We start from the raw sequence: 26,802 nt of genomic DNA on the forward strand, positions 1-26,802 counted from the left end.
AGCTGCGCAGCCTGCATTCACTCCATAAGACGCACACACATTTCCCCTTACTTTTTAGGAGGGAAAAAGTGAGTCTTATAGAGCAAAAAATACGGTAGGTGCAGCATATAGATGACAGAAAAGCAACACCAGAATAAAAGCCTGTGCATTGTTCTTAGGAAGAAAAGCATCCCAAAGGCTCTTTAATATTGAAGAATGTTATTGCTAGAATATTCAGCTGAATAGTATCTCCTTTAAAGAAGCATAGAGGAGCCTTACAGTTGAGGAACACACCAATGTCCCATTATCACCAAAGATTATGGGTTCTGGATTCTGCATGGCTGTGAATAAACAAAATGGTTTCTTTATGGAGCCTATTACAGAGAAATCCTGAGAATAATGAGAAGAGTTCAAATCACCACTCAAGATACATATAGAAGAGCAAGATATATTAAAAATAATTAAATGTTCAGTTTAAAACATTAGTAGCAATAAAGAGGCTTACAAAGCATACTGCTACTAGCTTCACATTTTAGCCAGTTGCTGGACATAATGAAAAACAATCCTTGATAATCTGACTATGCAGAACTGCATAAAAATGTTTCTTTTAGGGTGCTAAATATATTTAAAGATGCTAAATTGTGTTATACTTAAAGATGCTAAATGGCCTGTGATAACTTTTTTTTTAAAGTCTTTGCTTGTTCCTGAAGGGAACTCAAGAATAGTAGAACATTACACAAACAACCCACTGCTGAAAAAAACCTTTTCCTTAAGAGTTATGAGAAGGGAGTTGAAGGCCTCCAAAGACTATATAGCAACATGCGTATTTACGTGTGCAAAGAGCACCTTATTGGTACTGGAGTCCCAAGCCATACATTGCTTAACTAATCCTGGAATCTCTTATGATTAGGCTGATGGTTTATATTCCAATGAGATACTTGCCAAAATACCTTACTGATACAATCCTTCACATTTGATCCAGGCTGGACTCCCTGTTGTCCACAGGACTCTCAACTGTTAGCTAGCTCTCAGGTGATGCCTCTGTACAGGAGCCATCCCTCGTCCTATCTCATTGCTTTTGTTTGGATGGCTTGGAGATACAGTACTGTAAACTTAAGGATACAGATGGTCTTTTTGGAATGGTTCAACTAGCCACTTGTGCTCAGAATATATGTTCTTCCTTATCAACGAGGCGGGCCAAAGCCATTAGTGTTATTACCACCACAGTGAGGTGAGGACTTCCTGCACCTCTTAAGGAAGCTGTAACATGGCCATTCCTAAAGCACTCTTTCCTGGACTGTTTAGATCCACAAGTCTTTATATACCCCTGGAGCAAGCAACTTAGAGGTGGTGGATTCTTTTGAATACTTATCAGTTTTAATCCGGTTTCAGGCTTCATGTCAATCTGGTTTCATACCCACTTCTGCATCCATTTCAATCTGGTTTCCTGAAGGAGATTTGCAACCTTGAGTGTTCTCCTTTACACAGCCATGCTTCTATATTCCTAGCTGGCAGCTGTATAGGCAAGCACACCCTCTTCCAGCTTTGACAGTCTTATAGCTGTCTTCTCCTTCATCAAGATCAGGTCTCCATAATCCATTCCTTGGCAACCTCAACATTGGATTACTGTCATCAACTATACATGGGGCTGATTTTCAAGACGATCTGGAAACTACAACTGGTCCAGAACTGAGTGCCAGGATTTTAACTAGTCATTCACAGAGCTTACATTAACACAAGCCCTAAATAATCTATTCGCCTGTTTGTAGGATAGATTCAAAATCCTGGTTTTGGTCCTTAAAAGCCCCCTTTCCTCCCAGATTTGTCCCAAGATACTCTATCATAAATTGCCTTGTTGACTAAAATACAGCATGTGACTTTTAAGAGCCTTCTCCATAGAAATGCAGCATTTATGAAATGCACCATCAGTTTAACTTTTAAACTGTTAACTGAGTTGGCTTTTCAATGAGAGAATTGGCTTTTCAACTGGAGAGTTGTTTTAATCCCTGTCATATTTATTTGTTGATTGTTATTGTAAATTTCACGTTGTTGACTGTATTGTTGTTTTTAAAAGTCTTTCGGGAACTGCTCATGAAAACACTGTGTAACAGAGCAGTGTTAAAGCTGAACAAATAAGTAAGTCCAGACTAAGCAAATGAAGAGATTTCACACTGACAACATGATCCAGATTACACTGCCAACCTTGAAGACACATCTTTATGAGCGACACCCTGCCAGCAAAAACCCTTTGCTAACAGCTATGAATCATGTTGAAGCACTTTTTAAAAACTTGGTGTAAATAGTTCTGCACTGGGGAGATAAAAATCAAGCAACACCCTATCTAAATAAACATTGCACAACAAAAGAGTGAAAACAGAGAGCAACATGAAAGCTCTGCCATTCCGATGAGTGGAATAGAAATTAAGCAAGCAATTATTTGAGGTCTTTTTCAGACCAGAATCCCTGTTAGTTACACCACTTTCAAGTTGGTATGACTTCTTTGTTGATAATGAAGTTGTGCTGGTGTGACCGAGTACATAAACAAGCATTTAAACGAGCAAATCTTTTGAAGAAGAATGCCTTCACATTCAGCAGGGGCTTAAAAACAGTAGCTAATGGTAATTTCCCCTTCCTTCCTGATATATCCTTATCCCAAACACAAGCTTCAAAGTTCTCCAGAAGAAACAGTCAGCAGGGGGGAATGATTCTGGGGTAGCCTATGTCCAATACTTGGGCATGTCATTCCAAGAGACACAGCTTTTAACATGCAACACAGCAATGGCATCCTTTGGTTACTGGGCTTTTCTCTTTCTCCATTTCATTCTTAAAAACAAGATGCCAACTGAGCTCCTTATATGCGAAAAGGGACACAGTGCTAATGGATAAGAGACACAAATGGACAATGTTAATACTCCGGTAAAACTGATGGAAGTATGTTGTTTCACGGATAATACTAAACCACAGTTCAGAACTTAGTGCACAGGATAAATGGGAGCTAAGCAAAGCCTCTCTCTCCTCCCTTGTGGCTGGGAGAAGGACTACGCAAGTGTTTTCTTTTACCTTCACAGAATCCTAGCTAGTTGCCAGGTAGGAGTAAAAGATTGTGGTTTAAAACAAGCTACTAAATTTTTAAGCAAGTCAGCTTCAAGCCATGGGTTATAAAACTGGCTTGTTAAACTAATCCAAGTTTGTTTCAAAACACTTTGGGGTGAGGGCAGCATGCAAGCTTGAGAATTTGATCAGGCTCCTTCCTGCCCATTAATATAAGCACTTAGTGACCATACAAACCAGAGTCCACTGTATAATCCCATTTATAAGGCTATAAGAGATGTTTGAAAATAAAATGTAACTGTTTTCAAGCGTATGTTTTATTTCAAATGGATTTATTAATATATTTAGTTTAGGTCATTTCAGCTTAAGAAATGTCTGCTACAAACATCCCACCCACTCCTTTTCCCTAAAGGTTAGGGTTAGAGCTGGGGCTAGACTCCAGGTTCAAATGCACAGCAAACAATGAAAATATATGACATGTGCATTCAGTAGTGGCTGGGAGCTATTCATGTTAAGTCACCTTTTTTTCTTTTTTCTTTTACTTTCCACAAACAAAGCTGCACCTTCATTTAAATAAAGAAAGATTAAAAGATACTGGTAGACGTTGAAAGCTGCCAGCCCTAATAATCTGCATTGCACAATGCACAAAGAATTTTTCTTTGTGGAAGGAAATTAACAAGATAAACCAGACATGTTCCATCTCTAATTTCTTTGACTGTAGGATATTGCTGCATGTCATTTCACAGTACTCCACCCATACATTACCCTAGTAGATGTAGAGACCCAGCATGTGCCAAGAGAGAAGCCAGCACCAATTTCCTTGCCAAAATCCATTTTGTCAATCATTTTGCACCAACTACACTAAAGAAGATAGTTTGCCAGACTAATGTAACATTGGAAGCATTTTTATTTTTTTGCCCCCAAGTTTTCTTTGTGCATCCAGTTAGATCTATGGAGTTTTGCAAGCACAAGTCAGTCACATATTCTTGCCTTAATCCTGGGAAACATATGTTTTACAGGTAAACGCCCAGGTCTGGAATGAGTTCACTTTGCTTACTTCTCCAAGCAATCATATTCTGGAAGTCACAATAGCTTCTGGTTGCACACCTAATGCTCTTGAGTCACCCATCACATTATTGTTAAGTGGGTGTGACTGCTTCCAAAATCTGAATTTGCAAAGATGCTGTAGGTTACTGTTTTAATTTGATCACTCTCTTAAGAATGATCTGTCAACCCAGAGCTCTAGACCAGATAACGTCCTTATTTTCTTTTGAAAGGGAAAGTCTGGTACATTCAGTGCACTTTTTCATTGAAGAAAATGGGTGTACATGGTCAGCGATTTAGAAAGAATCACAGTTTGTGGCACTTTTTTCAAGCTGTCTGAAGAACCTTGACTGGATTTCAGAAAGTTGTCATCTGCTTTCAATGTACAAAGTCATGCTTTCAGCCTCAGTTTCCTAGCTGGTTCCCCCTTAGCTGTTTTAGGAGTAATCCCTGGTACCACTTGTTCACTAAAGGAGTGACAACAATCCAGAATGCGGCAGCTAGACTGGTGACTGGGAATGGCGGCTGGGACCATATAACACCAGTCCTAAAGAATCTTCACTGGCTCCCAGTTTGTTTCCAAGCACAGTTCAAAGTGTTCGTACAGTGGTACCTCAGGTTAAGTACTTAATTCGTTCCGGAGGTCCGTTCTTAACCTGAAACTGTTCTTAACCTGAAGCACCACTTTAGCTAATGGGGCCTCCTGCTGCTGCCGCGCTGCTGAAGCACGATTTTTGTTCTTATCCCGAAGCAAAGTTCTTAACCCGAGGTACTATTTTTGGGTTAGCAGAGTCTGTAACCTGAAGTGTATGTAACCTGAAGCGTCTGTAACCCGAGGTACCACTGTACTGACATTTAAAGCCCTAGACAGCCTCAGCCCAATATACCTGAAGGAGAGTCTCCACCCCCATCATTCAGCCCAGACACTGAGGTCCACCTCCAAGGGTCTTCTGACAGCTCCCTCACTGCAAGAAGTGAAGTTACAGGGAACCAGACAGAGGGCATTCTTGGCAGCGGCACCCTCCCTGTGGAACGCCCTCTCATCAGATGTCAAGGAGATAAATAACTACACAACTTTTAGAAGACATCTGAAGGCAGCCCTGTATTGGGAAGTTTTTAATGTTTGCGGTTTTATTATGTTTTGGTATTTTGCTGGAAGCTGCCCAGAGTGGCGATAACAATACTTTTATTATTATTATTAGTCTTGCTCACTTGGTTTGAGCCCCACCCTGGGCAAAATATTCCTACATTGCAGGGGATTGTACTAGATGAGCCACGTGGTCACTTCCAACTCGACAACTCTATAATTCTAAGTCATATGGCCTATTAAATGTGGAAGTAATCCAATGATAAGCCTTACACTTCACTTGGCAGCAGAGACAAAATTTATCAGGCATTGTGCCTGCAGGACAAGACTGTTTCCATTATACCAATTTCACAAATCAAGTTGCAGTTATGACATATGTAACTGTGCAAATCTGGCATTAAAGGGCTCTTTCTGCAGTCATAAGAAAATTGTGGTAGACAAAAATTACCACATTCTGGCTATGCTAATACAAAATGCAATGTGGGTGGGAAGTATTTTTTTTTATTTATGCATTTAAAATTCACTCTTTCATAAAAACATATCAAGGCAGTATAAAACATATGAGAATGAAATCAACAAAAGAATCCATAAAACATGTGTCACTCCCACCCCTACTGTATTCTATATTCATTTATGCTCCTATATTTTATTCTTTAAAACTGATACATTTACAGCAGAGGAGCGGGTGGGTTCATGACCAACCCTATTCCTGTGACTGTAATTTGTTTTAGCTGTTTTAAACTCTGAGTTTTAAATTGCTGTTACTGCCCTGGGACCACCTTGGCGAAGGGTGGGTAATAGTGTTAATTAAATAACAGTAACATGATCTCAATGTGTATCAAGGGACACAGGTGGCGCTGTGGTCTAAACCACTGAGCCTTGGGCTTACCAATCAAAAGGTCGGTGGTGGACAAGGTGAGCTCTCGTTGCTCAGTCCCAGCTCCTGCCAACCTAGCAGTTCAAAAGCACCCTAAAAAGTGCAAGTAGATTAATAGGTACTGCTCCGGCGGGAAGGTAAACAGTGTTTCCATGCACTGCTCTGGTTTCGCCAGAAGCAGCTTAGTCATGCTGGCACATGACCTGGAAAAACTGTCTGCGAAGCGGACAAACCCCAACTCCCTCGGCCTATAAAGTGAGATGAGCGCTGCAACCCCAGAGTCGTTCACGACTAGACATAACTGTCAGGGGTCCCTTTACCTTTACCTTTAATGTGTATCAACCCTACACTCCTGTTGCTGCTGCTACGTATCCCGGCCCTGGAAAGGATCCTGACTCAAAATGATCTGGGCAGAAGCGAAAACTTCCAAATAGCCAGTATAAAGTAAGTCAAGTAAGAACCAGAGCCGTTGTTCACTCAAATGGTAAAGAATTGGCAGGCTTGACTTCAGGTATTGATGGTTAGAGGTACTGGTGGTTTTAGATGGCACTGGATGCCAACTCAACTGTTGCTATTACGTATTACATGTGCCCCAGGGCCCCTAAATCATGCAGTCAGCCTTGATAAGCTCCATAGCATGGAATATCATGTTTAAATAGGTAAGGTCATGTATACAGTGGTGCCTCGCAAGACGGAATTAATTCATTCCGCGAGTTTTTTCGCCTAGCGAATTTTTCGTCTTGCGAAGCACGGTGTCGGAAAAGTTTTGGAAAAGCTTCAAAAATCACCAAAAACCTCAAAAAGGCTACCACACCGCATTCTATGAGTTGCTCCTCGAAGTCAAGTCGCAACTGTATTAACGGTGTTAAGAAAAAGGAAACAAACTTGCAAGACGTTTTCGTCTTGCAAAGCAAGCCCATAGGGAAATTCGTCTTGTGAAGCAGCTCAAAAACCGCAAAACCCTTTCGTCTAGCGAGTTTTTCGTCTTGCGAGGCATTCGTCTTGTGGGGCACCACTGTACATGTGTTATGTATACTGCTCAACACTGTTGGGAGACTTTGCCCTGAAAAGCACCATACAAATCCTGAAATAAATAAATCCCTAATTTTCCCTGCCTCATAAAGCAACTAGGAGATGCAGCTTAAGTGCTACACACAATAAAATTAAGTTGGTTTAGAAGTTATACAAATCAGTGTGCTGACTAAAAGCAACATTCCTCCAGAGAATACACGAAGGACGGCAGCCAAGGAAACAATTAATAAATTATATGGGCAAGCAACACCTCCGCTCAACCTCAGTTTGCACTCACCATGCTGTCAGAGTGATCAAAGCTGCTGCTTCAGTTTTCACATATAGTTTGACTCTGCTAATTACATAATAATATCCACTGAACCAGACATCTCTACACTGATGATTTTCAGAAATTGGAAAGCAAGTGCCCCAATATTAACCTGAGGGCTCTCAAACAACCAACAGGCCAGCGGGTCCATTTAAGAAATTTACTAGAAAGCCTAAAAACTCTCTTGGCAAGTATTCAAAAGTCCTATTAGGAATCTTCTAGAAACTCATTCTGATTAGATTATGTGTTTCACCATAATTTGTATAGATACCTTTCGCTAATAAAAAAAGCTCAAATAAAGTGTATACATAAAGAAGCAAATTAACAAGAAGGAATGACTAGATGTGCCAGCTTTAAGTCTATGGTAGCAAAAGCTCTTTTTTAAAAGGCCCATTATCACCATTTCCCCCTGTGCCAAGGGAAGAACATTTGAAATGCTAAACACATTTTCCTGACTACCACTGATTTCAGCAAAACCTCCAGAAATGACAGCATATATGGAAGCCAACACTAGGTTTAGTAGCCAAAGAAATGCTTTTCATAAGTACTTACAAAGGGCAATATCCAATTGTGTCCACCTCCTCGCAGAACAAACTTCCACCCACAGAATAGGACTTCCCCTTCTACTCTTCCTCACTACAGCCTCTGTGTGCCCACAGAATCTGCTTTTGAGGGCTGGGGGGAAGCATTCATACAATTTTGGATTTCACCTACAATTCCTGTTGCTTGCAATTGCCTGAAGACTTCAGCATTTGCAAATCATGCAAAACTGATGAATAGGTAATGCACTCCCTAAGCCCAAATTTCCAGATTTAAAAAGACTAAGAATCTATACATTCGAACCAAATCTCATTGTGAAGATTTCTTCTGGGACAGAACCTTTTCAGACCACAAGAATAATGGAGGAAGAGGTTTGTGCTTTTTGAATGCTAGAGTTATCAAAGAGTTGTCTGTATCAAATGTTTCTTTCCAATTGACAAATAAACAAGAATTTTCTTATGGGAAAATTGCACTGGAAAAATTGTCATGCGCAGTAGTTACATGAAGTGACACAATCTCAGAAGAACTCCACCACGTTACTTTGCTGGGTGTTCACTGACCAGAAACATATGCCTCAAAATCTCCCTCAATATAGCATGTTCCCTTCAGAGTCAATTAAAAACAGTACTTCACAGTCAAGGGCTTGTTAGCTGGAGGAAGGAGAAAAGCACAAGACTTTTCTCAGCAGTAAAAGAGATAGCACATCCAACTGCTATTAATGACAAATGATGCTAGCCTGTAAAGTTTCCCATGGTCTATTTAAGTTAAAGGTCAGTAGGCGGTCTGGAGGTACAGCACTGGTGAACTATTTTAAAATCATGTCTCCTGTTTCAATACATTAAAATATATTTCGGTAGAAATATATTTCATCATACCCTTTTGCCAAGGCAAACATCCTCTTTTTAATTTTCTTCTTTTTTAAGTAACTCTAAACTTTTGATACACAGAAGCTGACGGTCTCTCTCCCTGAACTGAAATTGCTGTCAAATCTAACTTTTAACACACTGCTCTAAGTGCCTATTAACAAACCACTCACTCATTGAAAAGAGAATACCACTGAAATAGGAGACCTGAACGATGACAAACCAGGGGCCTGCAAAATTCATTTCACTTGGCATGAAGCAAAGCCTTTCCTGCAACTGTTAAAATGCCATTCTACATTTTACCTAGGCACAGATTTTGCTATGCTTAAGTACTACAAAATACATAATAACCCTACAAAATATGTGACTATCTGTCCTACATGCACATAAAAGTGCATGGAAGCCCTGTGTTTGTAAGCAGCTACACTTCAGTCACTGTCTGAGAGCTGCAGGCTGGCCTGGGAAGAGTCTCGGAACTAAAATGTTTGCATAGGCAGAATTAGAAAGCTTGCTTTACACAGCTTTGTCACTGAACTTCTCCTGCACCTAACTTCTCCTGCAACAGGCACCTAAGAGGTTAGGTCAGAGCAGTTTCTACTGGTAGGCAGGTAGACCAAATTTGGGATCAAATTCTATGCTATCATAACGGCAACAAGCTGAAAGTTATTTAATATATTATACAGACGCCTCCTGACTTACACAGGGGTTACATTCAAGGCACCTGCAAGCCAAATTGAAATAAGGTAAAGTGATTTATTTATTTATTTCATGGGGGCCTGTGTAAAAGCGGCCATGTGCAAGTAGAATGTGCATAAGGGGGTGGGGGCATATGGGGATGCCTGTAATTATATTTCTAACCACCATTTAAAGTTTTTGTCTTATGCATCAAAACTTCTTAACCAGTCTATGTAGGTAACCAGCAATTCCCATGAGAATCAGGAAAACGTGACTACTGGCTATTTGAGTCCAACACATGCAGCTGCCTGCCCTACGTAAGGATCCATTTGGTGCCCAGTACATATTAGTAACTTGAAAAAGTCCAACCTTCCCAAATCTTTTATACCTATTACAAATGTTGATGTATAGGGAAACTTCACCAGTGGCTGTTTAGGTGTACAATGCAGTACCTACAATGGAAAGTACTAATCTTTCCCATCTGTGCATATAAATCAAAGCACGTTTCCAAAAAAATACTGGTTTACATTTGACATAGTGAACACCTACATTGTCATGTTATTCAAAGAAACAGTCACTGCCAACTTGCTTAGCAGCACGTTTATTCATCTACTACTCCCGTGTTCTTACATTATGAAAACGAAGTAGAGGTGCTACTCATTTTTCACTAGCTCATTCATAAGCAACAGCAGCAATATCACATTACTTCCCCTTCCATCACAGATTGTTGATACAACTCTGTTCCATAACGCAGTGAAGTTATAATCTAGTCTAGCAGCAAACAAGTTTAGAATCCTGTGTTGTTTCTGAGCAGGATACAACTCTTGTTGCCCTGAATGTAGAGAGCAGCACAAACATTGGCTAGTTTTGCTTCATTAGTAAAGGGAAACAAGAAAAAAAGCATAATTTCAACATAAGCGTTCCTATGTGGGAAACAGCAGGAAGCCAGGTGGAATGCCTGCAAACTTTTAACAGTGCAATAACATTGAATTTTTTCTCCAGGCAAATCTCCACTTGTCTTTTGAAGAGCCCTTGAATAGGCAATGCTTTGCAACACTGGTGATTTGTTTGCATGTGTTTTTGAATTAAGTCTGGCTGTATTTTGACAAACTCAGCAACAATAGTTCTACTACCAGGAAGGTATAAACCTACTAAGGATAGGCTATGTTGATGACATATTATTAATCATAATATATGCCTGGTTTCTTCATTAGGAAAGACACTTAAACTACTAAGCTGTGGCCTAAATATGTTTCCATAGTCCTAAGATTTGCCTGATTACCCCAAACCCCAAATTAACTATCTCAGAAAATTCGAATATTAAATGAAAACAGCAAAACAAGGCCTGCAAATAGAGCAATATTGGACCTCAGAGAAGTAGAAGCATGAATATTTACTCAGTACTTGGTTTGGGCCCCTTTTGCATCAATTACTGCCTCAATGCACAAGAGCTGAAGGCTGCTATTGAAGCATCCTGATCTTGCGTAACACCTCAGCAGTGCCATATTATTAATTTGGGGTTTTCATCAGCTGTATGCCATAATCATCACAATTATAACAAATAAAGACTTGACATATCTCGCTTTGCATGTCATGAGTCTATCTCATATATTAGTTTCACCTTTTAAGTTGAATTACTGAAATAAATGAACTTTTCCACAATATTCTAATTTTTCGAGTTTCACCTGTAGATGACAAATTGGAAGCTATTTTGAATTAGGTGTTTATTCCCTTGTTTTAGCTGATCTCTTGAATTTATTATGCTATACAAACAAAGTACTCAGTATTTTATTACATGACACAAATGAGTTCAAACATCATATTTTATTCTTCTGTTTATGTATCTTCCATTTGAGAACTATATGCAACTATCTTATGCAATGATCAAACACAAATAAATGGCCTTCACAAATGAACGTATACTTCTCAACATTCAATGGTATGATTCCCATTCACCAAGCACAGGCTTCTTCTTGAAGGAGATTTGGGGAGCGGGGGAATTAATTGGGTGTTTCCTTGCTTGTCTGTAATCAGTTTGGGTCAAAAACCTCCTACTGTACTACATAATGTATAAAAAGAAAGATGTTTTCATTTGTTAAACAAAGACTAGTATTGAAAACAAAATTACCCTTTAGTAATAAAGTAGAGCTAGAAAAATGAAGCAGAAGCTGATATTACATTTCAAGTTAAACTAAATGTATCATAATAATTCAAGAATTAGTTTTGGAAGTTACCCATATTAAATAGATTTTAACTCCAAGGTAAATTTGTATATTTAATTCTCTTACAGTGATTGTACTGATATGTATGCAGGGAAACTGGAAAGCCTTGTCCCCACCCCCCACCCCCAATGTTAATTTCTCTCATTCATCTTTGCGTTCTGCAATTACAATCCTGATTACTTTATACATTTCAGAATACTGCAGTGAATAAGATCTGGAACTTGGAAACTAGTATTTGGGATTTTGTTTTGCAGAACCTAATAACCACAGTTAGCAATCCTGGTTGTTCAAACCATAGTTCAGACATAATGGCAAAAAGAAAGAAAGCAATGAATAAAGTCCTGTTTATCAGAGGGAATTGAAGAGGAAGGAACTTGTGATCACAGTGGGTATTCATCTCAATGCAGCCAAAGAAAGCTATCTGTAGTGTGTGAAATCCAAATGTTTATAACAGCATACTTTTCATGGTTGTTTGCTTCATTTTTAAGAGTTAAAGAGAACCATGGGACCAAATGTCTGATATAAGTTTCTAAAGATCCCAACTATGTGGTGTTTTTTCCCCTCAAAGAAACTTCTGCTGCTGACAGTTATTAGGGAAAACTAAATTTGATCAAGGAGTGGTGGTGGTCCTTCTCTCTCTTTTCCACCACTTAACCATCAAGGAGCTATGTAGGAACAGACACAGCTACACAAAGCAAGGTTTTAGGTTTTTAAAAATATTTTACACAGACACTTTGTCACAATGCCTACAGGCATCACACACACAATAAATTCATACCTATATCAAATATACAAAAAGAACCCTCAGCCTGTATTCAGATTTCAACAAACAAGTGCCCACTATTGTAAAAAGTGTTCTGTCCTTCATTAGCAATATGGCAACTTGTAGTTGTACATTTCATTATTATTTTTTATCCTGACATTCTGATTTATTACCCAATAATGTTTTTGTTTTCCAGTGAGGGTCAATTAAGTATTAATCCATTACATTAATGAACATCAAAGCAAATCATTATCATTATCTAGCCAATTATATATTCCTGCTAATCTTTTGGAAAAATAATTTTACCAACATTGGAGAGCTCAGTTCTCTTACCTGTCAGAGCTTTCCTGTGTGATGTTTAGATTATATACTGAAAGGATGCAAAACCCTAACAATCTAGAGGTGTGCAACTAAGCTTTGAAAATCTTGCTATCTCAGCTCTGTATCTCAAAGATAATAAGTAACATTTTCTAGTGTCCACATACATCTGTTAATAACAGGTTGTTAAATAACAACCACCATTTCAATAAACACTTGTTCCTGAAATGGGAGGGATATCATTCGTCATAATGTTGCAGGATTTCTATTCTTAACAATAGCAAACCAGAAATACACTAGCCTTCTCCAGAATATCTTCAGCATTACAAGTCTTCTGTTGAGGCACTAACTTGGTACAGTGGTACCTCGGGTTAAGTACTTAATTCGTTCCAGAGGTCCATACTTAACCTGAAACTATTCTTAACCTGAAGCACCACTTTAGCTAATGGGGCCTCCTGCTGCTGCCGCACCACCGGAGCACGATTTCTGTTCTCATCCTGAAGCAAAGTTTTTAACCTGAAGCCCTATTTCTGGGTTAACAAGGTCTGTAACCTGAAACATATGTAACCTGAAGCGTGTGTAACCCGAGTTACCACTGTATATAAGAACAGCTTAACTGGTCAGACCAAAGGGTCCATCTAGTCTAGAATCCCGTTCCTACAGCAGCCAACCAGAAGCCTATGGGAAGTCTGCAAGCAGAACATAAGTGCAACAGCACTCGATCTCCACTTGCAATTCCTAGCAACTGATGAATTGCATACCAAGTGAATGCAAGGAACTACATGCAGGTGAGCAAAACACTCCACTCCTTCTTTGCTCCCAGGACAAAAAGGCAGTGGTCTGCTGCACAAGGGGTCAGAGCTCTCCAATACTCCTCTGCCAGCAGACTAGCAAGTTCTGTGGACTTCCGTACAAGGCCGCAATAAACAAGTGTGTAAAAGTAAGGCAACCCTGGGTTAAAGGGTCCCTGGAGAGTTATGCAGGACCTGACTCTTTAAAAGGCCATTTTGCACATTGTGGCCACCCACTGTATAACTTCCATTGGCATGACCATGTCATGAGAGTTGTGTGCACAACAACTCTCCACACAGAATGTATTATTCCCCCCCGCAAGCACCACACTTTTTGCGGGGGGGGGGAGAGAGCTCTCAAATGACATTTTAAAAATCACCCAACAGCATAGCAAGCTGCTGCACAGAAATGTATTTCCAATATGACAACAGTGGCAGCCATAATATATAAACTGACCCCAAGGCTCAAGTTAACACAAGGCTGTAAGAGAGAGACAACTTGGAGATTAGAAGACCACAAGGCTGACCAAAGCCAAATTCTATTGATGTGTACAAATGCTTCCAGTGAATAAAGCCCAGGTGATGCCCCTGGGAAAATACAAGACAGCTGTGAAAGTCTCAGTACAGTACTCTTACAAACATGGTGTAGCAAATGGCACAGTCCTCCCAGTGCTACTTTTCTGTTTGCTGAACTTATCCAGCAGAACACTGTACTTACACGAGTCAAAGAACAACAATTTTAAAATATGAAATATTTAAATGGTTTGTTTTAAAAGAATCTGGGTGAATAAATGTGTGTCATTTTTGCTTGTACAGCAACAGGTGGTGATGCTACTTGCAATGGTAAAACTATTGTATGACACTGAAAGCAAAGAATGCAACTTAATGTGACATCAATGCATCTGGAGATAAAGCACTCCTAATATTATATGAGGAAGCTCATAAAGAACTGTATATGAGCTTTGCAAACACTTTTTAAAATCGCAAAGCTGCTACAGCAAAATCCTTTGTACACCCACAGCATCTTCTGCCAACATCTACAGCAACAAAGTATCACTATTTACACATGGTTATTATTAAATACAAACAGACAGCAGATAAATCACTCAGCTTAGATGAGAATGGAAAATCCAAGATGGAATGATGTGCTGTGCAGTCAGGGCAAAAAAAGAGAGAGAGAGAGAGAGAGAGAGAGGAGAGTTTTATATCTAGCACCACCAACTTTGCTTAGTTTTGATAGAATTCTCCCAGTTCCCACTGTGGGCACATTTTATGTGTAGTTGCAGAGTTGTGTGAAATGCTTTAATTGGGGGGGGGGGGTGATAAAGAAGATCCTTAGAACACAGACATTTTGCTAGCATTTTCACTAGATCTAGTAAACAGAAATGGCATTTGAACCTGTGTTCAATTCAACCTGAAAGACATTTTGAATTGTTTCTTTTAAAGTATTTATGCTGTCAGAAAGTTCATTTTGTTTTGAGTTGGGCTCCACAATTTCAAGTGTTATAAAGAAAAAACAGCACCAGAGTAATTCCTCTGCATCAAGTGTTCTAAATTATGTCTTCATACAACATCTGTATCTGCTGCTAGAAGTGGAGATGCAAAGCTGCATTGATCCAGGTTTTAAAGACTTAATACATAGTTCATATTTTCAGGCATCAAGGGCCTATGTTTAGCACTGCGAAAAGTGCCTCTTCCAAGTTACCTGGAAGCAGTTTTTTATTCTTATAACTCTTTGGTGTGGATTTCTTGGGTGAATTAGAGGATAGGAAGAGTTCCTGCCTTGCAGCAGGGGGCTGGAGCAGAAGACTTCTGGACCCTTCCAAACATGTGGTATCACAGAGATGTCTGGTTCCTCTCTCCTCAACTATACTTCTTTTCCTAGAGATATGCTGCTGAGTATCACCTTTCTAATTCCTGCCAAACTCACTTAGAAGGAAAGAGGATCTAGATGGAAGTACCCCAAACAAAAGTCATCAAAAGTCAGACTGATGATACTGGCTGGGCCTTTCAGGACACAGTAGCGTATCTCTACAGAAAGGAAGGTTGCAGCCAAAACTCCAAGAAGGAGAACGAGAATGTCAACACAAACACCAACCAAAATCTGATGCTCCTTTGGGACAGAAGGGCCCTGTGGTTCCATGAGTATTTTTATGAAATACAATGAAGGTTTACCCCAGGACCTCCAGGACACTTTGCACCACAGCTAGATGTGAAGAACCCCAACACCAGAAGTCACTAAAGTCACATTTAAACCCTTATGTGGCCGTTCTAAGCAAATGAATGAGGCAGGGGAAGGAACTTTCTGAACACAGTCATACCTCTAGTTGCGTCAGGTTGCGGATTCTGTGTGCTTTGCGCATGCGCAGGAGCACTCTATTGCGTCTCGCGCACGTGCAGAAGCAGTGCTCTACTTACGGACTTTTCTGGGTGTGGATGGCACCCCGGAACGGATCGGGTCCGTAAGTAGAGGTACCACTGTACTATGAATGCTCTGGGTGGGGGTGTGTGTGTGTAATATTTTATGATGTTGTTGTATATTCCTTCAAGAAGCTCTCCCTTCTCTAACACAGGACTGGTAGGTTTTTTAATAATAATAATAATAATATACAAACTGAACTGAGAAGAGACAGGCATGGTAAGGCACTTTGTAAGACACTACAGAAATTATCAACAAACTACAGTACTTAAAAGGAGCAGAGCGGAGAGCTGGAGCTGCCAGTCACTAGCTTGCCTCTCCAGCTGAGATGAAGAGTTTGGGGGGAGGAAGAGAGGAATAAGCAACTCTACCACTCACGCACCCCAAACAAAACCAAAAAGCTGGTATCGTAGTACTTATCCCTATCTGGGGCTATCGCAACCAAGCAGCGTTGTCCGAGAAAATCCAGGTAACCCTGGAAAGAGTAGACGCAAACGCACTCCCAAGTTGCTGTGCATGTTGTGCTTTGTGTGAGGCGGCTCTCCCCCCTTTCCAAGTCCACACCGAGGGGTCCTGGACCCTCGCAAAGCCCGCGCCTCCTCCGCCACCCTCAGCCTGAGGGGGACATAGTAACGCGAGGGGGGGGGGCGTGAGGCGCCGCTGCCCTCCGGGGTTCCTGCAGGTCCGTCCCCACGGCGCGCTCGCCTCCCCTTCCCCCAGCTCGCGCTCCAGCCAGCTCTTTCCCGCCCCCCATGCCCCGCTTCCTGTGGGTGCGCGCCCGGCGCCGACTCACCCGCCGAGCCCAGGAGCAGCCACAGCAGCCACATTGCCCCCAAGCGCCACGGCCGCTCCGGAAAGTTTTAAGGCTCTGCCGAGCGCCTCCGCCTCTCGGCCCAAGCCCGGCCCAGGCCCAGGCGGCTGTGCGGGCGGGGAGGGGGAAGCGGGAGGAGGGCCAGGGGGAGGCTCCCTCCTTCCCCAGCAGCCGGACCCTCACGCCCAACCAGACAGCCTGCCTGCCGTCTACGCGCTCGCTCTCTCGCTCTCCCGTTCGCGCGCAGCCTCTGGAGCGCAGGGTGGCGAGGCTACTTGGTGCCATTGCACCGCCCTCGCGGCGTCCCTGAGCCCAGGCGGCCGCCGCCGCGCCCTGCCCTGCCCCGCGGCGCCCCTGTTTCCCGAGCGCCGTCTGCCCGGCTCCGAGCAGGGCTCCAGTTTGAGAAGGGGCCCCGAGCTCGCTCCGCTTCCCCTCCTCGCGTCTCCGTGGACAGGCTTACTTTGGAGTAACGCCCGCCGGACTCAGGGGCTTGCCCTCTGAGCAAAACGTGTGGAGGCTTAGCTTGCTTGGAGGTAAATGTGTTCAGGCTTAGCTTGCCACTCAAGTCAGTGGAACTTAAGAGTAAGTGCGGCTAACCCTAAGACTAAATGAACTCTAGGGAAGGCAAAATGCTGTTGCCTTCTGGTTCACCTACCTAGCCACCAAAGGGATCTCAAAGGTCATTTTGTTTGGGCGTCTCCTATGCAGTACTGTACTTCCTATGCAACCTGCAAAATATCCCCTGAAAAATCCAGAGTGCACAATAGGCACTTTCCATTTGCATTGGACTACATTGCATCCTTAAACATGCACACATATTATTAGGTGCCAGGAATGGACATTCACCCTCTATTTTGTGGCGAGCAGAGAAAAGAAGCAAAGAGCTTCCTGTGAGTGAGTGCAGTGGTGGCTGATATAAGTACCCTTTTTCTCACCAATATGGCTCCATCTCCTTTTCTGCTCTTTTAAAGGTGGCAGCCATGTTGTGTTAAGCCACACACTCCTGCTGCAACTATTTTGGGACTGGGACACCCCCCACTTTCCCAAAATTCCAAAAGGGCCAGTGCAAAAGAGGGTAGTGTGCCAAAAAAAACAACAACCTGAGAGCATTGAAAATGAACGGCACAATAAAAGAGAATTGTGTCTCAAAATCCTGAGGAAGGGGAATGGGCAACCCCTGGTTTTCTTCATCAGCAGGTGATTCAAACCTACTTTGCTCTTGATACGTGGCCATCCAACCTCTGCTTACAAACCTCTAACTGAGGAAGTCAGTTCCACTGTCAAGCAGCTTGCACCATCAGGAAGGTATTCCTGAAGCTTAGTCTATATTTATTGTGGTGTTGACTGGCTTCTCGCACAGTGGGCCAAAAGAATGATCCTGCAATACCTTCCGCACACAAACATGCTTGCAGGAGAGGATGGAAAGCATGGCTTCTTGTGACTGAATTGCTTTTGTTGTTTCCTGACTGTTCAGGATATCCAACACAGGGCTAGTTGTGTAAATATGCATTATTCATTAATAAGGATACCTGGTGACCTGATTTTGTCAGGACAGGAAAAAGTGCTGAATTATTGAGAAGGAGTCAGGGAGAGAAGGAGCATACAAGCACAGTGCTGAACTCTTTTCTTATTTATTTTGTTACTTCAAGTTTCCATTCATGAGTGACTGTAACTCCATAGAACTCCTGTACACCAATGTAGGTTGGTCAATTGCTACTTTCTGTGGTTTGTTGTTATTACAATTTAAGGAAGCCCTGGAGCAGTACATAATCCGGTTTGCAATTATGTGAACAGTCAGCCAAGCTACTGAGGTTTCCATCCCATAATGCACACATATTTAGTAGGCCCCAGCATACTTACTTCTGAGTAAACACATCATATGCTTGTTTTCCAGCTTTTGTATCTTTGCACATTTGAAAGCAGGAATGAGATGGGAGCCTATGAAACCTACTGTAGACTCCTGTTCCTTTTCACAGTGCAGCCATCTCTCTTGTTTTCTTCTGTGTCAAAAAGCATATCTGCTCTCATTCTTCATCTGTTGATCTCACATTTATCTTCCTGGAATCTCTTGTTGACTGCCAGTAATGGAGTTTTTCATCATAACTAATCAATCAGAATTCTCTTGGTGAATTTACAGTCTGTCTAAAGTAGTCAGATTCCCCAAGGTTCATGGTTAAGGAAATATGTGCAGTGCATTTTCACAGCTTATGTGTGGGCACATGGACCAAATGTTTGTGAACCAAATCCTGATACATCCCAAGTTTCATTAGGTTTCACGTATATATTTTTTCTTTAATCAGTAATAATTAAAGATTTAAGGCTCACTGACTAGGGCTTTGGCTCCGAAAGACTGGTATGTGTGCCCAGCAATGTCAACGCTTCTTTCATAAAATTTTCATTTTTATTTTATTTTTTTGTAATTCAGGGGAAATACAGATAGTTTTGGAATACAAGAAATTCAAAATGCCAGCTAGCATTTATTATTAAGAGGCAATTAGAATTTGTTCAAATACTGCATTTGTAACATTCTAATCAGCAGTCTCACATCAAACCTGTTTGATAGCAGTCTCAAACCAGTCTTACATCAAACCTGTACAGTGGTACCTCAGGTTACAAACACTTCGGGTTACAAACTCCGCTAACCCGGAAGTAGTACCTCAGGTTAAGAACTTTACCTCAGGATGAGAACAGAAATTGCGCGGCAGCGGGAGGCCCCATTAGCTAAAGTGGTACCTCAGGTTAAGAACTGTTTCAGGTTGAGAACAGACCTCCAGACCGAACTAAGTTTGTAACCAGAGGTACCACTGTACTTTACTAATATTTATAGTCAAAACATTTCTCTTGTCTTTCTGCAGAACTGCAAATGAAATTGTTAATATCTGGTGAACCAAACTCACTCACTCACTTATGTAATTTTCCACTGCTCTCTATAACGCACAAACCAAATATATTTTAACATGGTATAGCCTAAAGACATGTGATAAAGTTCAACAACCTTGCTGAAGCTAAGCAGGTCTGGGGATGGATAGGAGATAATCTGATAACTTTAGGTAGGCTGCCTTCAGCTTTATAAAATGGAATAAAAGTGTTTTAACTAAATAAATAATAAATAATATTTAAAATAGGCTGCTTCCCATACATATGGATTGAAGACACTAATTTGGACTTCTGAATATAGGAGTGAATTGATAGTCTTTTAGGGTATGTAAAGATAATGTATTTGAGAAACTTTATTTGCACACAGATAAAGAAAAAAAACATACACATGAAGAAATAAAAAAATAAAGGCATAACTATGATTGCGTTACAGATGTTTATTTTTCTGTCACAGTTAAATAGGTTTAACAGGTATCTGTTTTTCTGTCCCACCTTGAGGCTTTTAACCATGACCCGCAGTGGCTCTATCATACCGCCCTCAAGCCTTTGCAAAGCTGCCATATGTACACAGCTTTATTCCCAGAAAAGACCTCAGAATACATTTAACAGGAGCATGAAACTACTGAGTAACTTTATTTCAGCCAAGAACTCAATTCTTTATGTAATAGCCTAAAGCTGCCAACTGGTTTTTAAAACTGTCACCAACTAATCTGCAGAAAAATACTGCTGGGTACAAGCTGAGTTCGTGTAATTCATTTTTAATATAGCCAACTGAGAAGCCTGGGTTCTAGAGATTTATTGATGAGGATTTCATATAATTTGGAGGGATGAATGTTTTTCATTATTATTTTAATACCTAGCATTTTTTTGTTGTTGTTATAGATTGAGTGAAGCTTTGCCCATCAGTCATTAAATTCCAAGTGCTTGCAGTTAATTTCTGGAGCTGAAAATGGCTATTCGCTGCAGGAATTAGTGCCAAAAATAAAGAAGATATTCTAGCCACTAGGACTATGAGCTCTGTGGGACAATAAGTTTGTTTCAAATCTTCTCTTCAGGCAGAATAACACTGTAGTTTGAACATCTTGATAAGCCTGTTATTGGGAGAGAGCAAAAACAACACTTTTGGAATTACTCTTAATTCTTATCTTAATTTTTAAAGCTTAGACGGAACATAAATACAGAATGCTGTGTAAGCTTTAGTAAAAGAAAAATAAAACCTAGCTACGGGATTGTTTTTAAATTGTATGCCTGTGTATTTCATATTCCCATTGGGTTCCCTTTACTATAATGAAATACATTTCCCCTTGAACCTCCCGTTTCTAAACAAAGCTCCTTTCCCATCATCCGGTGAAGTAATACTAACCCTGAATTTATAAGCGTCTCTGTTGCTTATTATGAAGCTACATTTAATACTATTAGATGTGATTAAAACACAATAGCTGTGTTGTGCAAGTGCTAGCACTTTTGCACCAAAAAGGGGCATCTCTTGCCAGGTTTGAAGTTTATCTGCCATGGGCTGAGAGTGCGTTTTTGAGAGAGGTAGGGCTGTAGTACAAGATACCCGAAAGGGCCCCTTCCATTCAATTTTCTGATAGATTTTAAAGACAATGCATACCATTTCAAAACATGGTAACCATATGCCATTTTCCTCTTTGTCAAACATGCTATGATGTACAAGAGTTGAAATGAGCATCTCTAAGGCTCAAAGACATCAATAATTGATTCTAACAACTGTGGGGGGGAAGGAAGGTCACACAAGGACACTTTACCATTCCCTCCTTCTTCCAGCCTCTTTCCTCATAAAAAGCCCTTCTGATGAGTCAGGGATGGGATTCAGGGGAGAAGGGGAGGGAATTGACCAAATTCTGCTTCATGCACAGAATGTGGCTGACTCCATTTTGTTTGAAGCAACTCCTAATTTCTCCAGCAGCCCACTCGAGCTCATCTCATGCCCTTTAGGAGGGTCCCCTGATTCACCAGAGAGGCTTTTCTGAGGCTAAGTCCCCTTGTAGAACTCAAGCTTAAGTGTTTGCAGATACCCACTGCTGTAATGGACTAGTGACATCCTCTTTCTGAGTTTTCTCGCATGAGAATCCTAGCTTAAATGTTTGTGGACACTTATTCCTGGGTTAAACTTGATTTTTTAAAAAAAGAATTAAGATAAAATATTGGGATTTCAAATACATAAATGCACTCATGTAATCACACAGACTCCAATGTGCCCCAGCCCCGTGCATTAATGTGAGCACAATGAAGGATGTTGACAAGCTGGAACATGTGCAGAGGGCAACCATGATGATCAAGGGCCTAGAAACTAAACCTTACGAGGAGCGCTTGAATGAGTAGGGTATGCTTAGCCTAGAAAAAAGGAAACTCAGAGGAAATAGGATAGCCATATTCAAATATCTTAAGCAGGGATAGGCAACCTAAGGCCCGGGTGCGGTCCAATTGCCTTCTCAATCCGGCCCGCGGACAGTCTGGGAATCGGCATGTTTTTACATGACTGGAATGTGTGCTTTTATTTAAAATGCATCTCTGGGTTATTTGTAGGGCATAGGAATTCATTCATCCCCCCCCCCCTTCAAAATACAGTGGTACCTTGGGTTAAGAACTTAATTAATTCTGGAGGTCTGTTCTTAACCTGAAACTGTTCTTAACCTGAGGTACCACTTTAGCTAATGGGGCCTCCTGCCGCCGCCACATGATTTCTGTTCTCATCCTGAAGCAGAGTTCTTAACCCAAGGTACTATTTTTGGGTTAGCAGAGTCTGTAACCTGAAGCGTCTGTAACCCAAGGTACCACTGTATAGTCCAGCCCACCACATGGTCTGAGGGACGGTGAACTGGCCCATGGCTAAAAAAGGTTGCTGACCCCTGATCTTAAGGGCTGTCATGTGGAAGAGGGAACATGCTTGTTTTCTCCTGCTCTGGAGGGAAGGACATGAGACAATGGCTTCAAGTTACAAGAAACGAGATTCCAACTAAACATTCGGAAAAAACTTTCTGACAGTAAGAGCTGTTCAGCAGTGGAACAGACTCCCACGAGAGGTGGTGAACTCTCCTTCCTTGGAGGTTTTTAACCAGAGGTTGGATGGCCATCTGTCATGGATGCTCTAGCTGAGATTCCTGCATTCCAGGGGTTGGACTAGATGACCCCTGGAGTACCTTCCTACTCTAAGATTCTATGATTCTATGAATTTAACGGTACAAAGACAAATTTAACAGACATATTTTGAACAAAAGAATGACCAGATAATATAAATGACCAGATTAAAATAAACACAGTTGCTGCTTCTTAGTAGCTCAGAAGAATACATATCTATGGAGCATGTTCGACTACGTGGAGCCAGAACAATGGGACTGTTCACATCCACACACCCACACAGCATGCATTCAAAGAATATGAGAGGCAGTCATGCTTAGCATTCATGCAGCAGTTTTTATTGTTAAAAGCATCTCATATACACAGTCTCAGTCATCCCTACTGCAGCCTTATTAGACCATTATTGTCCTATGTGATATTACTAATAGCAAACCATTACTAATAGCAAGTGTGGGTCCTTATGAAGTCAAACAGCACCATCTGTGCACAACTGGGAAGTATTAATCAGGGTTGGGGGAACCCCAAGGTTTGCTGAAATACAATATTAAGGCAAAAGCCTCAGTAGGGTGGAGTCTTGCTTAAAAGAACTTACAGGTGGATTGTGCAAATAAAGTCTAAGATTTATATCCCACCATTCATTAGAAATGATTTTTAAATGATTTTTAAAAAACCACACATCAGTAAGATACAGTGTTATATAATGCAATCCAACACAATCCAGCCAGCTGTTCAGCTTCAAGAGCTTGCTTGCAAGCGTGTCTAATGCAAAGGGCTTCCTATATTTCCAAGTATGTGGTATTAGGTTTGCATTATGTGTGAATCGAACAGCCTGGTCTTGTAATTGATGCTGAATGAGAACCAGAGTATGTCTTCACTAAATGATGGATTATTCCATACCAATCAGCAACCTTTGACCGTATTAAGCTGGCATCATGTTGTTCCAGCACTCCGGTGGAAAGAGCTTTGCTGATCTGCCACCTTCATTGATTGCGTTATTAATAGTGTTACCGGCCACCACAGTCTCTGCCAAGTGGTAGCAAAATTCCAGGGGTCTTGGCGCTTAACCAGGATTTGTGTTCCTTTGGAATGAGGCACAGCGGAGACTATTGTCTTTAAGAAATATGCTTTATTTTACACATATTTACAACATGAGCTTTTCATGGAGGGAATACAGAACCAGTTTGCATGGTCTTCACCTTTCTCCAAACCTGTTTTTCAAAAGGCCACCTTTTCCCCTGTGGTAACATTATATACAGTGGTACCTCTGGATGCGAACGGGATCCATTCTGGAGCCCCGTTCGCATCCTGAGTAGAGCGTAACCCGATTCACCGCTACTGTGCATGCATGTGACGTCATTTTGAGCGTCTGCACATGTGCAAGCAGTGAAACCTGGAAGTAATGTGTTCCGTTACTTCCGGGTCGCCGCGGAGCATAACCTGAAAATGCTCAACCTGAAGCATATTTAACTCGAGGTATGACTGTACTTCCTGTTACCCTGGCAACCTCCCCCTCCCAAATCTGCAATTGTCTTTTGGTAACTAACACACAGCTGGGGGAGGAATTCCATCCACTTCTTGTCTGACCCTGAATGTCTCACCTTTTTTCAGGGTAATGATTCTGTTATCACTTTACAGTGGTACCTCCGGTTAAGAACTTAATTCGTTCTGGAGGTTTGTTCTTAACCTGAAACTGTTCTTAACTTGAGGTACCACTTTAGCTAATGGGGCCTCCTGCTGCTGCCGCTGCGCCGTCACCACACGATTTCTGTTGTCATCCTGAAGCAAAATTCTTAACCCGAGGTACTATTTCTGGGTTAGCGGAGTCTGTAACCTGCAACGTTTGTAACCTGAAGCGTATGTAACCTGAAGTGTCTGTAACCTGAAGCATCTGTAACCCGAGGTACCACTGCATTTGATAGCACCTCTCTAAGCGAAGCAACTAAGGAAACTGGCTTGACTTTTTTTTTTTAAGGCCTTGCTAAATCCATTGATCAAACCCCACATTTTCTAATTTCAGAAATTATGCAGAAATCCCGATACCCAGGAATTTTAGGGATCTTCACTCCCTAATGTATGCATTGTTTTCAAGCTCATAGATTTAGAAATCACAACTGTGTAACCTAAGCCAGTGGTTTTCAACCACTGTGTCGTGGCACCCTGAGGTGTCTTGAATGATGGTTAGGGATGCCGCAGCCAACACTGTCCTCTGTCCCTCTTTCCTTCCCTCCCTCCTCTGGTGCCCCCTTGCATCTCTGCTTCCCAAAGGCTTACACAGCTGTTTGTTGCAACAGCTCTGGCTACAAGCTCCACAGGCAAATGCTGCCTCTGGGGCTGGCCAGGGGGTGCTGGTTGCCAGGAGCTGAAGTGGCCTGGGAGTAAGCAAGCAAGAAGGCGAGCGAGCCCAGCCAGCCAGTGCCAGCCCTTGCTGTTAGGAATGAACAGACAAGTCCTAGGCCCCTGTGGGGCAGTGTGAGGAGGCACCTCGTTTGGGGGCAGAGGGATGCAACTCAGAGACCAGGGGCAGCAGCTGCCTGCCCAGAGGACTCCCAAGGAGAGGGGAGAGGAGAGAAGGCTAAGGGAACAAGGGAGGGTATTTGAAAAAGAGTGAGAGGCTGCCAGCTCTACAGGCATGGGGTTACATAACTGGGCTCCTGAGCCCCACAGGGGTGCTACAAAAGGAATGTACCGTATTTTTCTTTCTATAACACTCACATTTTTTCTCCTAAAAAGTAAGGGGAAATGTCTGTGCGTGTTATTGAGCGAATGTGTGGTCCCTGGAGCAGACTGGTCCGAGTGCAGAGGCAAAAATCAGATCCCGCATCACGGAGGAGGGAAAGCTGTAGAGGAGGCTGCTGCTTTCCTGCATTCTGCCTCAGAGTCACCCCAAATTCACCATCAGATCACATAGCATGTCTACGGCTACAGCCCGCACCAAAAAAATCACGCACCCACTGTTGCCTGGGGCCACAATGGTGCAAAAACGTGGTTACAAAGCACAGATCCACATGGATTCTCAGGATTTTTGCATTGGGCTACCCCAAACTCACCGTCAAATCACATGTCTGTGGCCACAGCATGAAGCACAAAAATGATACATCCACTGTTTCATTCAGAAATTTTTTTCTTGTTTTCTTCCTCTAAAAACTATGTGCGTGTTATGGTCAGGTGCGTGTTATAGAGCGAAAAATACGGTAGTTGGTCAAGGGAGCAGTAGACTCAAAAGGCTGAAAACCTCTGACCTAAGCTATCAATTTGCATAACTGCTTGACTAACAACCAACACAAAACAAGTAGCATCAAGGACTCACCTGGGTATGTGCTCATTTTTGGTGCCAGATGGAATTGACAGATGCAGGGGGAGGGGAGCAAGAGATGCCAAAATGAAAGATTAGCTCAGCAAATCCATGGCAACCTTGATGAATTATCTCAGGATTTCCCTCTTCACACATTTAACTAATGAACAAACTAAACCACCAACTGAACCTAACTAAATATAGAATGATTGTGTGGTTAAATGGGGAGGTCTCCTAACATAAACGATATAGCCTTAGGCAAGTCACTACCGTACGTCTTAAGTCTCTGAACATGAATTCTATCCAGAATATCCGGGAAACAACAGCACATTTTGTGAGTTTCCCAGGAGGTCCAAAGGAGGGGAAAGGGCACCCTTCCACTCACAGTTTTCCCCCCAGCCTCTGCCCTCTTTTTCTCCAGCTGCTGGTACAAACACACCCATACAGACAAGTTCAAACATACACACACACAAGCAAAGAAACAAACAAACAGAACAAGGACCACCTACTTGCCTCCAAGCAGATCAGTATTCAGCTTTTAAAAAATTAACCTACCCACCTAGGCATTTCTATTGGTGTTGCCTCAGGTGCTAGCTCCTATAGGTAAAGGTAAAGGTACCCCTGCCCGTACGGGCCAGTCGTGTCCGACTCTAGGGTTGTGCGCCCATCTCACTTAAGAGGCCGAGGGCCAGCGCTGTCCGGAGACACTTCCGGGTCACGTGGCCAGCGTGACGAAGCTGCTCTGGCGAGCC

The 26,802-nt window shown here is 41.9% G+C and overlaps 1 protein-coding gene and 1 long non-coding RNA gene across 3 annotated transcripts in view; one reads left to right on the plus strand and one right to left on the minus strand.

The window, feature by feature from the left end:
- LDLRAD3 (low density lipoprotein receptor class A domain containing 3) overlaps positions 1-16,970 on the minus strand; it is a 120,390-nt gene extending 103,420 nt beyond the window's left edge. For both annotated transcript variants that reach the window (XR_014220602.1, XM_082226534.1), the window contains exon 1: positions 16,762-16,970. Coding sequence is in view for 1 of the 2 variants with exons in the window: in XM_082226534.1 (XP_082082660.1) it covers positions 16,762-16,795 (34 nt within the window). In the remaining variant the exon portion in view is untranslated. The remainder of the gene's footprint in view (positions 1-16,761) is intronic.
- LOC309535048 overlaps positions 16,283-26,802 on the plus strand; it is a 100,650-nt gene continuing 90,130 nt past the window's right edge. Inside the window, exon 1 of the long non-coding RNA XR_014220991.1 lies at positions 16,283-16,437. This is a non-coding gene — a long non-coding RNA (uncharacterized lncRNA). The remainder of the gene's footprint in view (positions 16,438-26,802) is intronic.

The sequence above is a fragment of the Podarcis vaucheri genome, assembly GCF_965113315.1.
Source record: "Podarcis vaucheri genome assembly, chromosome: 1".
Taxonomy (NCBI): domain Eukaryota; kingdom Metazoa; phylum Chordata; class Lepidosauria; order Squamata; family Lacertidae; genus Podarcis; species Podarcis vaucheri.